Source organism: Gadus morhua, chromosome 8 (genome assembly GCF_902167405.1).
Source record: "Gadus morhua chromosome 8, gadMor3.0, whole genome shotgun sequence".
NCBI lineage: Eukaryota > Metazoa > Chordata > Actinopteri > Gadiformes > Gadidae > Gadus > Gadus morhua.
In genome coordinates, this window is record NC_044055.1 from 4,030,617 (window position 1) to 4,048,170 (window position 17,554).

Genomic DNA, 17,554 nt, shown 5'->3' on the forward strand with positions numbered 1-17,554 from the left:
GTTATAGGATATGTAGCAAGCTAGGACACTCCATAAGTTAGTAAGTAAGAGGTTAGTTCTTGGCAAGTTAGTTACTTAACATGTTAGAAGAGTTAGAAGTGGTTGGTTGATAATAGTAATGATAATAATAATGTGTCTGCACATGAAGACACTGCTTACGTCTGCTAACGAGCTGACAAGCTGGCTGTCACCTTGCATGGTTGACTCCACCTTCAGTGTGTGCATGTGTTTGTGAACCATTGTAAGTTGCTTTGGATAAAAGCCTCTGCTAAATGTAAAAATGTAAATGCTTATCATCTAAACAAGGAGCGATTCATCTGATTCACCGGCAGTTATACACAAACACATATCGTCTCATCGGACAAACAAGACATCAAACATCTCTATCAATCGCCATCACATCCCATTCATGCATAAAAGGAAACTTCACTTTTCAGGCCTGCGGGCTCCCGTTTTGGCAGCAAGCCCCGCCTCCTCGACCCCTGAACAGCTCTGTGGGGCTCCGCCCACATGCGGGACACACGGAGGTGATGGACGACCCGTTTACCTGCAGGTCGGGAGACGTGACAGAGGGAGCAGCAGGGGGGACCGGCCCCGTGTCAGAGCTCTTCCTCGGGGTACGGTGATGGATGATGCAGCCCGTCTCCTGATTGTCCACCGCACTACGGGCGTGCAGCATCCCCCAGGCCCAGAGGCTAACCCGTCGGACTCGGGCCAGGTGAGTCTGTTTGAGCAACCGGCCGCCACCCCCACACACACAGACAACCGCTCCAAACGCATACAAAATACACAGTTTATATATCACATGTGTCACCACGATGACCTACGTCTGACCTGGTTGTCACAGCAAAGGTACACACACACACGTCTAAACGGTATATATTTCACATGTGTCACCACGACGACCTACGTCTGACGTGGCAATGACCCCGTGGCCATGCTTCCTCTGTTGGTTGGTGACGTGTACCTCCGCACGCGATCCGAGGGTAATCCACTCAGACGGGCCGACGGATCAACAGGAGTAAACAGCAGTTAAAGCGATGTTTATTGCTTGATAAGCAATCAATTTAGAGCCAGCAGCTATTATCTCTGACATTTATCATGCTCAGTGACACGACATAATACACAAACAGACATGCACATATACAAACAAGCACACACACAAATGTATAAAAACAAATATACAATAATACAAACACAAACACAGAAATACAAACACACAATAATACAAATACACACAGACACACACAATAAAACAAACACACACACACACACATATATTCAATCACAAATAGAAAACACACAATAATAACACACACATAAAAACGCACACACACACAATGGGAGATTGAAGCGGAATTGACATTCAACCACTCAGTATACATTTTTTGGTAAATTTGATGAAAAACCTTTTACACAAATTTGATATACAAGAGGATATAAATGGTACCAATGTAAAGGCCCTACAAACTAAGAGAAATCAAACAGTGATTGCCATATGATGCCTTCAGCTGGAAGGCAGGCCTGCAGAATATCTAAACCCTTGCTGCTGTACAGCTATTTTGAATTAATAGTGTTTGACGGTAAAGGCCGTTCACGGTCTAAACTAAGGCTTTGCTTTGACAATATCATGACCGCTCCTTCCCTCCCCTCAGCCCGCCCCTCTGCTATGATGGGGGGGATTTCCTCTGAAGATTAATTGCTGAGATATGATCTTTGTTGTTGGGTCGGGTGTTGCGCTTGGACTTAGCAGATGCCTGGGATTCCGGTAGCTCTCGCTAAATCCTTTAATCAGCTCTGCCCGCGAGCCGCCTGAGCAGCAAAAGTCCAGAGAGGATTAGCGAGCCCACACAACTCTCTCTGTTGGTCATTTCACTCTGTGTAATACCTCACCTACCCTACACTACAACCACTCATTTCGGATTATTTGACCAAACTAAGGCTAGTTTATGTAGAGAGTTCAACAGGCTAGATGAACTGGTCATTTAATCTGGCTTGTTGCCAAGGAAATGTTGGAGTAGAAATGGCAATGCCTGCTTTTTTTTTTTTTTTTTTTTTGCCTGCTTCTTCCTTCATATAGAAAGGGAATAAAACCTTAAGATGTCAGTGTTGTGCCAAATCTGTAGAGCAACAGGCATATAAAGATTATCATTATACGGAAATGCAATTTAAAAAATATATATTTTCTAAAAACTTTAATAACAAACAAACAAAAAAAAAAGTAGCACATTATGAATTATATATAACTGGAATAACAAAAAAAATGCATCTACTCTTGGCAATTATTTTTTAACATGTTTTTACAGAGTTTTGACAGCAGGAAATGCACTATACAAAAGAAAAGAAAAGGCAATTTAACTTTAGTAACAAACACATTTAGGTCATTTACCTACTCTGGAATAGCAAAAATATTTTCAAAAACACGTCTCGGAGATCCCTGTGACGGAATTTAACACGTTAACATGTTTTTTTAATTGGGTGTATTCTGGTTAACACCCAACAAAGACAGGGCCGAGTTTGGATTTCCGCGTTGTGCTTGAACGCACCGCGTCGCGAGCAGGAAGCGTTGAGACTCGCGGGTTAATCTCCCCTCGCGCTTCACAGGTATTCGTACTAATTACCTCCCCTAACACCCCGTGTACGTCCAGGGTACCATACCCGAACCCGACGTCGCTGGGGAATCGATCCGCTGTCGGTCAGGTTCAGATCGAGGGTGTCGAACACAACACTCCCGGCGGGTATCGATCTCGGGAGTCGAGTCAAGTGTAGTGTGCCAACAATTAACAACACCTCATCCTCGGCTGTCAGTCACGGTGATCCGCGGAGAGACCCGGGTCCGATGCTCGACGACGTGAGACCCGGGGACGTTACCGGACAGGAGGGTACATGTTATCGGTCGACTGACCGGAGACCTACCGGTGTTCAAGACAGAGGAACGGCGGTACATTAACAGCCACAGAATGCCAGCAGGTAAGCGATGCGTGTGTGTGTGTGTGTGTTTGTGTGTGTGTGTGTGTGTGTGTGCGTGCGTGTGTGTATGTGTGAACGTTAACGTATGTGTGTGATTACGTGTCTGCAGAATGACGTAAACGCCAACGTTCGTGGCAGTTATTGTGTGTGTGTGTGTGTCTGTGTTGATTGTTACCCCTCGCTCTACAACGCTCTAAAGTAGGCCTAGTCCTACGAAACGTAATTCGTGAACGCTTTTGGGGCGCTGTGGTCCGAAGGGGGATAGGCCTACTGCTACACCGAGGCTAGCGGTGTGCTGTACGAGGCTCGGTCGGGTTTAGGACGAACACAAGGACGCTGAATAACGTTAACACACCCACCGTGTTGTGTTGCGTTAAAGAGCCGACATGGTGGACACCACCCACGGGGGCGTGCAGGGCCCTTGTGGGAGGCGGTACCTCACCCTCAGTGTACCTCACCCCGAGTGTACCTCACCCTTGGTGTACTCTGTAGTCAGTGATCAGGACCTGCACAGCTGCCGTCCAAAATGTTCACCTCCACCTCCTTAGTACTGCCTCTTTGTTAGTACTGGCTCTTGGTATGATGACCCAGCCTAGAGGCTTTGTGATCAAGGGTTGGCTTAGCTCAGGAGGTAGAGCAGTTTTCTTGTAACCAAAAGATTGCTTGTTCAATCCCCAGCTCCTCCTAGCTAGGTGTCGATGTGTCCCTGAGCAAGAAACTTGACCCTAAATGCTCCTGACGAGCTGGCCTTGCAGGGTTGACTCGTCGGTGGGTCAATCTGTGTAATAAATTAAATTGTTTTGGATAAAAGCGTCTGCCAAATGCCCTGATTGTGATGGCAGAGAGTAGATGGGCCACACGGGAGTTCCCTGGAGAAGTTCTGGTGATCTTTTGTGTGGTACTAATTTTAGGACTTAATCTGGCTCTTTTTGCCTTTTGGGACACTCTATGACACTTATTGGATTGTAAGTATGCCGCCCCACTATTTTGTGTGTGTTCTATTAACGCCTTATGTGTAATTATTAATTGAAGTGACTTTAATGGCCTCCTTTGTCTTGAACACAAGTCTGTGTCTCAGGGTCACAGTGAATTGTGCTATTAATTATAGCTACAACGTGTGTCTGGCTGCTCCAGTTAGCCAGGCGTTTGTGTGTCAGTGTTTGTGTGGACTTGGACCTTCATTAGGCCTAAAAAAAAAATTTGTTTGGTTCCCGTTTCCGACCGACCCTGTCCATTTGTGTGAGACACAAATTATTTTATGAGCTTTAAAAAAAAAAAAAAAAAAAAAAAAGTTTTTTTTTTGATGCAAACTATAATTACGTTTTTGTACAGCACCTCTTCATTCTGTACAAGGATGAGCGCATTCTCTCGTTTATAAATGAAAACAACCTACTTATCATTCGCTGCCGCTGGAAAAAATAAAATAAATTCCCTACCTACCCATAGGAATGCGCGATATAAACGATATACGATATCAACGATAAAAAATGGCCTACGATAGAGATTTTAGTTATATTGCTCTATCGCGATAATGTATGTTTGACGCGATCTATCCATGACTCGCGAAATATAAAGAGCCACGAGCTGCAACCGTCTGCAACGCATCGTCCGCGACCCGCGAATTTTAAAAAGGGCCACGAGCTGCAACCAGCTGCATCGCATCATCCGCGACCCGCGAAATTTAAAGAGCCACGAGCTGCAACCGGCTGCAACGCATCGTCCGTGACCCGCGAAATTTAAAGAGCCATGAGCTCCAACCGGCTTCAACGCATCATCGTCATCTAAGTAAATATGGCTGAAAGCGAAACGGAGGAACTGGTGATTGCGCTCATTTCATGTTCATTTCAAAATGATATGCGTTCATTTTGCACTTGTTGTTGTATGTTTTAATAGCAAGTATCTGTGCACACACTTGGAAGATTTTTCTTTATTTAAAATCCTTTTACAGCCAACGTCATCAAATAGTTGCGTGCGCATGCCGGCAACAGAAGTGGTATTGTTTCCCAGTCGTTCTGACTCACACAGGAGGTAGCAACTGACTAGCAAGAGTTTATAAGTGGATCAAAAAGAGTTTCCAGCATCAAAATGTCTGGTTGTTGCGTATATGGTTGTCAGAATCGATATTCCACCGGCGGACTAAAGTTGTATAGGATTCCGACAGGATCACAACCATTTAAGAGCAACCGGCGGCGTCTGTGGCTGCAGGCGATTAAACGTGTTGACTGGAATGAGGACATAATACAAAATTCTGATTTCACCACATAAAACTCTAGTCATGTCATTGTATTTGACGTTCTGTACATGACCACAGACAACGTATTCATAAGCATCATCCAGTGACTTATAGGCTCGTAATTTCTCTGGTGTACAAGCTCGGTTTCTCTATTAAATACGTAAGGGATAATGTATAGAACGCCGGTCATTATCGAGAAAATAAGCCCCGACAGGGCGAACAGGACACCTCCGCTGCGCGTCGGTGTCCTGTTCGCCCTGTCGGGGCTTATAAAAATAATTCACCGCCGGAAGTTGTGAAGTGCCCATGCAAGTGAACGGAACGTTGAAAAGACCCGTGTAATAAGTATATATATATCTGGCCACTGTATATTCGGCCACTTGCTGACTTGCTTGTCTTCAACCCATTCATTAATAGTACACGGATCTGGAAGTCGAACACCATTTGTCAAAGTCAACTTGTTGAAGTAAAATTCGCGATCTTGTGATAATTCCCTCGCATAGCTTAACAAGCTGTTGATCTCTGCCATACTTCTGTTGCCGGACTGCGCGCGCATGCGTTCTACGTCATCATTGTGTACAAACAGTAAAAGGACGTGGACGTATTTCCCTAATTCACAGTATCCGTTTCTTTATTAACAAGACCCCACCAGTTTTAATTTCATTAAGAGAAGTATACGTCATTACACAGAAGATTTCTTTCTTTTTTAAAGTCTCTGCAGCTACAACATTATGTTGTATGATTAGTTTTGCAATAAATGTTCTCAAAACGACATACTAAGTTTCTTTCTTCTTTTGTTTTATACATTTAGCAGTTTGACTTTCCTTAGAGTCTATGTAACCTGTTCTGAAATGGTTCTATTATGATTTATATATCGTGATATATATCGTTATCGCAATAGGTTGCAATGTATATCGCAATATGGATTTTAGGCCATATCGCCCATCCCTACCTACCCATGACCTCAACTGACAACCAACATTTTTTTTTAGGCCTTACTTTCAAAGTGTGAAGCGCCACATTCAAGTGATGATGGAGTAAGAGAGGCCTTGAAGGAGAGGCAGGATATTCTAGTTGGGTGCTTGTCTTGACAGGCAAAAGTTCCATCCCCAATATCAACCACAGTGTACATTTTAGAATCCTAGAGCAATATGCCCCTTACCCCTACCTGCTCCTCAATGACCTGTCTCTGTACTGTCTAACCCCTACCTGCTCCTCAATGACCTGTCTCTGTACTGTCTAACCCCTACCTGATCCTTAATGACCTGTCTCTGTACTGTCTAACCCCTACCTGCTCCTCAATGACCTGTCTCTGTACTGTCTAACCCCTACCTGCTCCTTAATGACCTGTCTCTCTACTGTCTAACCTCTACCTGCTCCTTAATGACCCGTCTCTGGACTGTCTAACCCCTACCTAATCCTTAATGACCTGTCTCTGTACCGTCTAACCCCTACCTGCTCCTTAATGACCTGTCTCTCTACTGTCTAACCCCTACCTGCTCCTTAATGACCTGTCTCTCTACTGTCTAACCTCTACCTGCTCCTTAATGACCCGTCTCTGGACTGTCTAACCCCTACCTAATCCTTAATGACCTGTCTCTCTACTGTCTAACCCCTACCTGCTCCTTAATGACCTGTCTCTGTACCGTCTAACCCTTACCTGCTCCTTAATGACCCGTCTATGGACTGTCTAACCCCTACCTGCTCCTTAATGATGCGGTTGATTGGTGAATCAAGGGCTCTAGATATCCGCGGTATATTTGAGTTGTTATTGTCTTATTGCGGATGTTAACACTTCTAGGTTTTTTAATATATGTTTTAGCCATTGAGATGAAAAAAAAGAAGAAGAAGCAATCGGATCCATTATAATAAGAGCATCTTCTTTAGTTGAAATGTGTGGCGATTTTCAGTCTTTAGAACGTCCTAAATGCCAACGTGCGAGAAACGGGATGCTATTAAGATCTGTCAGCTGGACAGCGAGTGGAGACTGTGACCAGTGCCCTGGGACCACACGAGCTGTCCGGGGCGAGACCACACATCCATCTCTCTCCGTTCTCACCACTTAGCCTGGTTCCTTTTATGATAACATTCTGATGGGTGGTGCTACTCCACTAGAGGAGGAGACGCAGACCGGGGCTGAAAGGAACATTATTTGGCAGCGATATTCTAAATATATCAGTTTCATATCTAAACAGCGGCAAGGACGGGAGATTTCTGAACTTTGGCAGGCCCAAAGACAACATTCCAAAAGTACAATGTGGACCCTTGACCCAGATGATGATGATGATCATGTTACCGGAGCAAAGTCCTACGCGTTACTCTCCAATCACTATACTTTACTTTCCATGTGTCTGTGTTTTGCGTTTACCTTGATTTGAATGAATTTCATGGCAGATTTTGCCCTGTATTTGTATAGAGAGACTGTAGCTCTGTGTTACACCTACTGTGTAGTTATTAGCCTCCTGACTAACATGTTGTTAGCTAGCTGTTTCTCAAGGATGTTCACGGCCGTAGCAATGGATGTTCATCAGCCCATTATTAACTTGTCATTAACTCATCATTAGCTTGTTATTGACGGGAGACCCTGAACAAACAAAGGCAGGATTGACAAGCCAAACACAGACATAATAATAATGATGAGTATTTTACATGCAGTATAGCGCTGGTCCTTTGTTATTCTCTAGACTGCTTTGTTGCCTCATACTGTCTTTGTAACAATGCACCGTGTTTCTCTCTGTATGCACCAAAGTGCTGAAGGGTACAGTGAAAGTTATTATGGTCTGCCGGTACTTAAAGTATTCTAGATGAAAAATCATTGACACTAAAAATAATGATTTATAATGCTCAATAACATTAAATCATAAAGGATTTTATTGTAGCTAAGGAAGTTCTTCAGAGATCTTTAGGCCGTAGCCAGCTGTAGTCTGACCTTATTTAGACATGAAAACAGAAGTTGTTTGACCTCTTTGAGATATTTCTGTAGTCTTTGCTTCAACTCTATGGAAACGGGCAGATATCACTGACCTGGTCGACACATGAGGAAACACTGGCACATATGTGGAACGACCAAAACTAAATTATGTTCCCTAGCGCAACAGAAATAAATAAAGTCAATAAGCAGAAGTACCAGGCTTTGACATATATTCCTTGCAGCCTGAGGAAAGCCACTATAACAGACTGTATTAAAGATCTACTTCTAAGTTCATCAGCATCAACAACCGTCGCACTTCTGAATCAAGAAGGCGTGCATCACTTCAGTTCTGGCATCGTTGCAATTGTCTGTGCATGTCTGCCTGTCTGTCCTTCAATCTGTCTTCCTTGCATGTGATTTGCATGCATATCAGTGGATGGATGTTGAGCAAAGCAGGATTCACCTAAATATAACTTCAAAGGAAGAAAGAGTGTGTGTGTGTGTGTGTGTGTGTGTGTGTGTGTGTGTGTGTGTGTGTGTGTGTGTGTGTGTGTGTGTGTGTGTGTGTGTGTGTGTGTGTGTGTGTGTGTGTGTGTGTGTGTGTGTGTGTGTGTGTGTGTGTGTGCAATGCATGTGTCTTGCCTGCTGGTATGTGCGTCCTCCACACTAGGTTTTGTATGTTCAGTGGCTGTTTGTTTTCCTGCATTAATTGGTTGTGTGCTGTTCTGTATGTGTGTGGATTGGTAATATATAAGTGTGTGTGTGCGTGCGTGGTTGTGAAAGTGTGTTGTGGCAGCAGTCAACATGGAGGTGCTTTTTGAAACGTTCCCTAACGGACGAGCCCAGCTGGGTTGGGTTCTGCTGTAACCATGGTGACGCGGGGTCAGTCTTAACGCACCCTTCCTTTCCCACCTCCTCCGCCCACCGTGGTGTGGTTCATACACGCAAGGCGCGTGATGAGGTCATCGCTCTACAGCAAGCGCATACGACTCCTGGACGACCTTGGGCCAACGCCAGTGTGCGTACATGCTAGTGTGTGTGTGTGTGGATGTGATTGTGGACAGAGAGGAAACGGGATAGACTAGTAGTGCACTGAACAGAAGGTCTGCTCTCAACAGGGCGCCCTCTCTAGGCAGTAGGGCTGGGCCGTGAGTCAATACTGTTGTTCACCTTTTGAATGGGGTTATGTCATCATGAAATAATGTCATAGACTTCTTTTGAAGCCCAGTTGTATAGTTAGCAATTATCCGCCGAAGGCGAAGTGAATAGATTCACGGAGCCTGAGGTGAATAATTGTTTTAGTATATACTACACGTGAACACTCCAAAAATAAACAAGACAACACTTTTTGCTGGGATTTATTTGATTTTATTAGCGTGACGAAACGACCGTCACGCAATATCCCGAGTTTAAGATCTCAATAATGGGATTACCCAATAAACAGATAGCAACCCAATCAAATTTGCGCCATTTTAGGAGGTTCAAGTGGAGCTTATACTAATATTAATTATTCACCATGTGATTATATACCCCTTAAAATTATTGTTTAAAGTGTCCAGGAGAAAGGGAAACTAGTATAAGTCCCCACAACTATCGGTGTGTTTACAATGTTCCAAATCCCCCAGCTTTGCTAGGAAGTAGGGATGGGCACGAGTAGTAAATTCCAAACTCGAGTGATCGAAGGAATTCCTCGAGGATCAATCGAGTACTCGTTTAATCGAATCTATTTTTAGAATGCAACGCATCTGCAGCAGGAATAGGCCTGATGATGAACGGCAATATTACCAACCAAACATGTAATGCTTATTCTCCATCAAAACAGTCAGTTATCAGAGTATTCATTATTTATTTTTGCAAACGTTTAAAATACATTTTCCTTACAAAAATAAATAGGCGTCTCACAATTTAAATCACGTCGAACCAAGGCCTGTAACAGTTTTAAAAAAAACAAAAACGAAACAAGTAGCCTAACCATTGCAAATAATTTAAAGCTGCAAATAAAACGGCAGCAAATGGACTATGGAAATACTCAGCGTTGTGATCTTCTCTACACGCCCGGGATTACAGCTGCGTCTTGCGGCGGTGAAAATAGCCGACACACTTGGTTGCTGCGGGACGGCTTTCCCGAACTCACCGTTGTGTTTCAGGAGCATATGTTGCCGCATAGTACTTTCTGGTAGCTCGATTTCGCTTGGCATATTGTACATTTCACCTTATGATCTCCTATTTCTTTAAAGTATTTCAATTCTTCGCTGCGCTTTGCTTTAACCGCCATCTCTTAACTTTTTGAATTCTGGCGTGCCTGCACACGGCACGGAACGCGCCACACAGAAATGGATACATTTCATTTGCTTTGTGCCCACTGCATGCGTTAGTGGCGCCGACCGAAAATTGATACATTTGCTTCAGAAAACTTTGTTTGTGTGTGTATATGCAAACTCGAGTTTGCCTGTCCACCAACCGAGTTCATTTGTAACGAGGAGCACTCGAGTAATCGATTCCTCACGCCCATCCCTACTAGGAAGCATGCTAGCCATTCAGGTGAAGCCTCTGTCTGAGTGGGCGTGGTCAACCATCATATCTCTGAGTCCAGTGTTGACATGAATGTGTTGGCAGCAGGGAGGCCTGCTTAAGTTTGACAACACACCCTTGACTCACGCTGTGACTCAAACTACAGCCTCTCCTCATTGCTCATTAGGATGTAGGAACTAGTTTAACAGGAAGAGGCAGTGCCTGCTTCTATGATGACGATACACACCTACACATACATGTATATAAAGGCACAGAGGGTGGGGTCAGCATCCTGTCTAGCAGCCAAGGGCCCCGTTTCCTGAAAGCATCGTTAGCCTAAGTGGATCGTGAAGTGCGTCGTACGAGCATCGTACAGTTTTCACACCGTTTCCCGAAAGCATCCTTGGTAACGAACGTCGTGAAAACGCTCGAAGCTAACGAGGACTCCAGGGGTTGGATGCTATAGCCTCAGTGGCGTCACCAGCGGACATTCCGTGTATTGGATGCGTTTTATTAAATCACATCCAATACCACGGAATGCCCAGCTGGCGCGATTTCGCAACAAAAAACAGTGGTTACCGCCGATATATTACTCATGGACTACTGATAGATTTAAACAGTAAAGATAGAGCCATGTTAGAAGTCAACAACAACATAATTTATTGCAGCAATTTAAAATTCCTACACATGCGCAGCCGAAATGTACCGATCAAACGCCACGTCACAAGGCGGCATATAATGAAATCAAATGATTCCATTGCTCTTGTGTGGGAGGTCGCTTTTGAGCTGCACTTGCTGTCTCTCTGATTTTAATTCGACCATCGTGGTTAAAATGACCTCATATTGATCAATGGCAGAAGACATAGGCTACTGTAGACATGAATCATGCTGAGACCAGCGGGTGTCAGAGAATTTCTGCTGGCGTTTTCTGTTGCGATTGTTTGCATTAAGCACTGTAGGCGCTTCGGTGAGGCTGTGATAAAGTTAAATATTTATTGGACCGTACTAGACAGTAACAAACATCCCTGACCATAGTTAATCGCGTTTGTAGTGTACACTCAGACGTAAACTCATTATTGCATGCGGGTGTCCTGATTGATAAAAAAATTAAAACATTCGGGAGTTTGCAAAATACAAATTATTCTAAAGAGGTCTCGACTCTGTGCCCCGCCTTCTCCAGTGAACCGAGAAAGCCCGCGCCTTGACGAACGGGGGATTTGACCCCCTCGGTTTTTACACAAGAAACTTGAGATAAGGGGAAATCGCCGGGCGTGCCAAGCTGTGACCGAACCGGCTTGGCAGTGTAAAAAGACCTAGCCTATAGCCTACATCATCCGGCCCAACAATATGGGAAGGATCTAGACCAACCTCTCCTAATCGGGTCAGCAATTGCCGTGCATCAATGCCTAGCCTCTGCGTTTGAATGATAATGAATGAATGGAACGTTGCATTTTTAATGTCTAGAAATATTCTAGACTAGAGAGTGTGCACCAATCAATGAAATCGGAATCAGATAAAGTCGGCTCTTTGCTGCGCAAAGCATGTTTCAGAAATCAGCACGTTAAGATAAATGTAGTTGTCACACAAGCTATTTTTTATTTTTGTATTATGGAATTATTTCAGGGAAAAAAAATGTACGCACAGGGCATTCAGGATTAGGGCTGATATCGGCCTAGGCTTAATCAATTGTGTTTTAATATTTTTAGCATTCATATTATTGCAGTCTCTTCTTTTCGTAGGCTACTCTGCTGTTGGCCTTGATGGGGAGATATTTTAATGCTTTTTAACCCCATTTTCATGCGACATTTCTGCGTCTCCCCCATCACACGGTGCCCATTTCAGCACCTTGTCAGTAGGCAATCCTACGAACGTCGTGAGTGCAGTGAACGCGTGTTCATGTTAAAGGGTGTTTCGGGAAACGCTCCTAAGAAATTTACGATGGATCGCAAGATCCATCGTGAGAATGATCGTACGAGCGTGGATCCGTCGTTATCGGGAAACAGGGCCCAGTCCAGAACCCGGACTAGTATGGTCTGGTGGAGCATAGCCCGGTCCAGTACATTGTGGCCTAGTCCAGAACAAGCCGGTCCTGTCCAGTATTTTCTGGTCCGTAATAGTGTGATGTATTCCAGTATAATCCTGCCCAGTCTGTTATGATATAGTCCAGTATAATCCGGGCTAGTGTAGTTCAGTCCTTAATAGTGTAGTGTAGTCCAGTATAATCCGGTCTAGTGTAGGTCAGTTCAGTCCCTTTGCAGGGTTCTGTGGATCTGTATGGCTATTACAATATATAAATAATGTGTTTTCATTGCTTCATCATCACCTGTGTGTGCACACGCATGCGTGTGTGTGCGTGAACATTGTGTAATCAACACAGTCACCATCAGCATAGTGTGTGTGCGTGTGTGTGTGTGTGTGTGTGTGTGTGTGTGTGTGAGATTTGGTGCGACGACCTTGAAACCGCATCATTTTCTAACAATAGTGTGTCTGGCCACCAGGAGGATGAAGCAGCCACATACACACACACACAGGATACTAAACCGACTGTAAAACTCGTCTTCATTGTTTCAGCTGCCTGTGATTACTCTGTAATCAGGATGATTAAAACACCTGCAGATCACTGCCCTTCCATGACGCAGTGTTACCAAACCAACACACACAAAGTACTCTACTATCATTTCTTTATGAGCTAGCGTACACGCAAGTGCGCATACAGCCTAAGGTGCCTGTGAGCTGGCGTGCATTTGAGCTAGTGTGCGTACATGCTAGTGTGTGTGTGTGTCACTGGGAGGCAGTTGACATGCTACCCTGCGAACATGCAAGGGCGCCTTTGAACTAGTCCATGTATGTGCTTTCAAACTAGTTTGTTTACATGCTCCATGCTAGCACGTGTACCTGCTGGTGCAAATTCAGGAATGGCTTTAGCGTTAGCTGTAGCTGGTTGCCCTTTAGGATGCTGCGGTCACTTTGACTCTCTCTCTCCCCCCCTCTCCCTCTCAGAGAGAGAGAGAGAGAGAGAGAGAGAGAGAGAGAGAGAGAGAGAGAGAGAGGGGGCTGAGGGAGAGAGGGAGGGAGAGAGGGGGGGGGGGCAACAACGAGAGAAAGGGATACCGATGTGCAGTTGGTATTCTAGAGAGGATGAAACGGAGAGAGAGAGAGAGACAGACAGATTGAGTTGCAGTGGGCGAGAGACAGCAGAAGACAGTGGGTCCTGTACATCACCTCCCCAACAAGATGGACCAAGAAAGCTACGAGTCTGGTAGAGTGCATATTTTTCGACTTGTGTGTGTGTGTCTGTACTCACCTGTGTGTGTGTGTGTGTGTGTGTGTGTGTGTGTGTGTGTGTGTGCTTGTAGAGAGTGAGAGAGAGGGAGAGAGGGGGAGCGGGCGAGAGACTATAATGTACTCCAGGTTGTGAAGGACTGCAGCAGGACTATCGATCTGCCCTCTGTGTGAAGGAGCCAGCCCCCTCGTCGCCGTCCTCCAATCATACGGCTGTTTCCATCTGACGGACCTGCCTAATGACCAATGACATGCCGGGGGTCTGGTGGTGACAGCAGTGATGGAATGCTCGCGTGCTCCAGCTCAGATTTATCACCTTAGTTTAGCCCCGCCCCTACTAATCCTCCAAAGCCAATCCGCATCGAGTTTCACCTGATTGACGTTTCCCTCTACAATGACGTAACGTTATGAAAGGTTTAAGCTTTTTGTTGCTTTGTTCCCATAATACACACACGCAAATATGCACGCAAACACGCACGCACACACACAGCTGTGCAGAAACAGATGAGTGATTGACAGCTGTGTTCCGCAGAACCAGAGGTCGTCTGTTGTCATTCATGCTCAATTAGTTCCGCACCCCCTTTAAGTGCAGCCTGCTAGAGGATACACACGCATAGATCTACCCAGATAGACAAGATACACGCATAGACAAGATACAAACACACAGACGAGACACACGCATAGACAGGATACAGGCACACAAATAGAGGAGACGCGCACACACAGACAAGATACACACATAGACAAGATACACAAACACGCACACAAAGACAAGACACATGTCTGGCTCCACCTGTCATTCAAAGGCAGAAATGCAACCATAGATATGAATAAGACGGAAACGTTGTAACGATGATGGCAGACGTGGGTTATGCCGTGTTGGCTGGGTGTTGTATAATTGTCTGTGAAGATTTTGATGCGGACTGGAGAGATGCAGACCAGGGAGAGGTCTGTTGTGTCTCCTGGCTCCAAGGCCCTTGGGCAGAGCATTTCAGGACTCGGTGGAGAGGTTGTTAGTTTGTGGCTGGATGTCAGGTTAACTTTGAACGACCCCTGACCTGATGTGACCCTAGGGGCCAGCCCTTCAAGGTGCTTAACGATTGGTCGAGGACTCTATTGATGACAAATCCTAAAAGCTTTCAAGGAGTCGGACCGCGGACATCAGGGGAATCGAACCCGGAGCCCTTTGGCCTTGGAGCCTGACCCCCCTGACCCCTTTACGTCACCCATCAAATCCTTGCTCGACTCCCCTGATCCCTGACGCTTATTCGACCAACGGGACCAATGGGAGAGCTCATCTCACCTCCAGCGCCTTGTTCCCGCTCCGATCGTTAAGCTGGAGAATTAATGAATGAATGAATTAATGAATTAATGACTGAGTCTGGATGATGTCGCTGCTCTATTACTCTAATTCAGCGGCTGGCAGCGGGGTCAGAGTGGATGGCTGCTGCTCTTGTTGTGTGTTCACGGGCAGCTCTGGTTCGGTAACGTCGCAGTCACGAGATTAAACCGACATTTGAAGTTTAAATATGATCCCTCTTGAAATAGTGTTGGAACATATATTTAGATTTCCTGGGATTGAACCAAGATGGCTGTGAGGTGCGTCTCGTCCCATAGATGAACCGGAGCACCCTCAAAGGGCAGAGGGGGGTGGTGGGGTGTCACGATCAGTACGGTCAAATTTACAATGCATATTAGAATATTATTGCAATAAAAAAGATAAATTAACGTGGAAATTGCTAAATTGACCAAAAATGTACCTAAGACTTGAGGGTGGAAGAATCAATCATGAAAATCTGGACCTGTGACCTGACTTTCTCCCCCTGATGTGAGGCTTGAGTGGGACCCCCTGCTGTGAGATGTGACTTGGACTTGTTTTGAGTCTCTCTGGGGACTTGAAGGCCGAAACGTGAGTTTCTAAGGTCTGTGATAAATGACCAGGGTACACATTGTTAGTTTATTGCATTGTTATTCCAAAAGTTAATGCAACCCCCCCCTCCTTATTCATGTGAAGACCAAAGCAAACGGAACCGTTTTCTTCTTATTCATAGCACGGCGACACAAACAACAACTTGAATCATGTTTAAATAACTCGCATTATTTCCGGTCTTTTTACATTAATTTGGGTGAATTTGATTGTTGGCTGTCGTTGATGTCACACGTGCCACTGCTCTGATTGGTTGAAGAGGTCTGTCCAATGGTGTCCAGTGTCGCGTTTTCTGCGCTGTTGATAACAAACCTTGAAAATCGAAAATGAACCAAGAGGTCCCAGACTTACACACATTTGCAAATTGCTCTGCCTGTGCCTGCTCTGTCGGGCTACATCAATGACGCATTTCATGCAATTTTTTTGTTTTATGCATATTCAACATGAACATTCAAATATATTCGAATCTCCGTCCCTTTTTGGAATGCAGTATTCAAATGAGATGTGCTTGTCACAGGCCGCTGGACAGCCCTTCTCAGGGGGAGGTTCTGGAGGAAGCAACAGTATTGTCTTCTGGAGACGGGCATCAAGCCAGCGGCGCTGCTGTCTGCTCCATGGACAGCAGATGGATGTTTCAGCATGTCTTAACCCAGCTGACATCCCATAAACACAACCATATGGTGGAGCCGCCCCCCCCCGCTCCCTGTACACCCCCTGCCTGTCCTCTCGGCCGGGCTGAGGGATGGATGCCGGTCTGCTGGCGTCCTGCTGGAGGAGGCCTTCTGTTCTCCGACGGAGAGCCATGCACAAGAGGAGGCTTCTTTGTAACCATCCACTTTGCCAAGAAGATGGCGGTTGTGCCTTACATCTCCGTCTTTTCTTCTCTCTACTGTGAACTAGAGTTGTACAGATACCGATACTGTTATCGGAAATTACTCCGATACTGCCTAAAATGCGGTATCGGCGAGCAAGCAAGTCTAGGCACCGATCCCATACCTTCACATGACTAGCCCCTTTACCCACTATACATTGCTGTCATCGTAAGAGAACCCTTCAATAAGATCAAGTGCCATTAGTAGTTACAATGCTAGATGCTGTATTCGTACTTTGTATCGGCCGATACTGAAGTTCAGGAATCAGAATCGAAAAAAAATGATCGGAACAGCTCTGCTATGTTGTGAACTGGGGGTCTGAAGATGCAGTAGAGCATGAAGCAAACAGGATGTGGTGTATGAGCAAAACCACAACGGTATGAAAATTTAACCTCACGGTTATTGTGACCAAAATGATCACGGTTTTCGGTATTATCCAAAATATGCCCATACTTCAGATTTAGTCCTCTTGAAGGTGGGGGATGGTCAACGATCGTCGAATAGTCGGTGTCACGTAGAATATCGAATAATGAATGTGACTATCATTATTTATTACACGGCTCTTCTCAATGATGTTGAATGCTCTGCTGACTTGCATGGGCCTTCACAACTTCTGGTGGTGGATCATTTTTTGATAATTCACCGTTGCTAAGCATGTAATAACCGCTGTTATTACATGCAAGTTGATTTTTGTTTTTCTATCGTATCACTCCGCAAGTAGTCCGGTAACTTTTCAACCCCAGCGTCCTCGGTTGCTAAGCGACGTCAAACTCTTTGGCTGACTATTTCTCTGCTGATTTCTCTGCTACACTACGAATGCTGGTAACAAATAAATTGTTGGTTTTTTT

At 45.1% G+C, this 17,554-nt stretch overlaps 1 protein-coding gene across 4 annotated transcripts in view; it reads left to right on the forward strand.

The window, feature by feature from the left end:
* Positions 1 to 2,063: 2,063 nt before the first annotated feature.
* Positions 2,064 to 17,554, forward strand: part of efr3a (EFR3 homolog A (S. cerevisiae)) — an 82,572-nt gene continuing 67,081 nt past the window's right edge. For all 4 annotated transcript variants that reach the window (XM_030362652.1, XM_030362653.1, XM_030362654.1 and 1 more), the window contains exon 1: positions 2,064 to 2,970. In XM_030362652.1, coding sequence (XP_030218512.1) covers positions 2,961 to 2,970 — 10 coding nt within the window. In that variant the 5' untranslated portion in view covers positions 2,064 to 2,960. The remainder of the gene's footprint in view (positions 2,971 to 17,554) is intronic.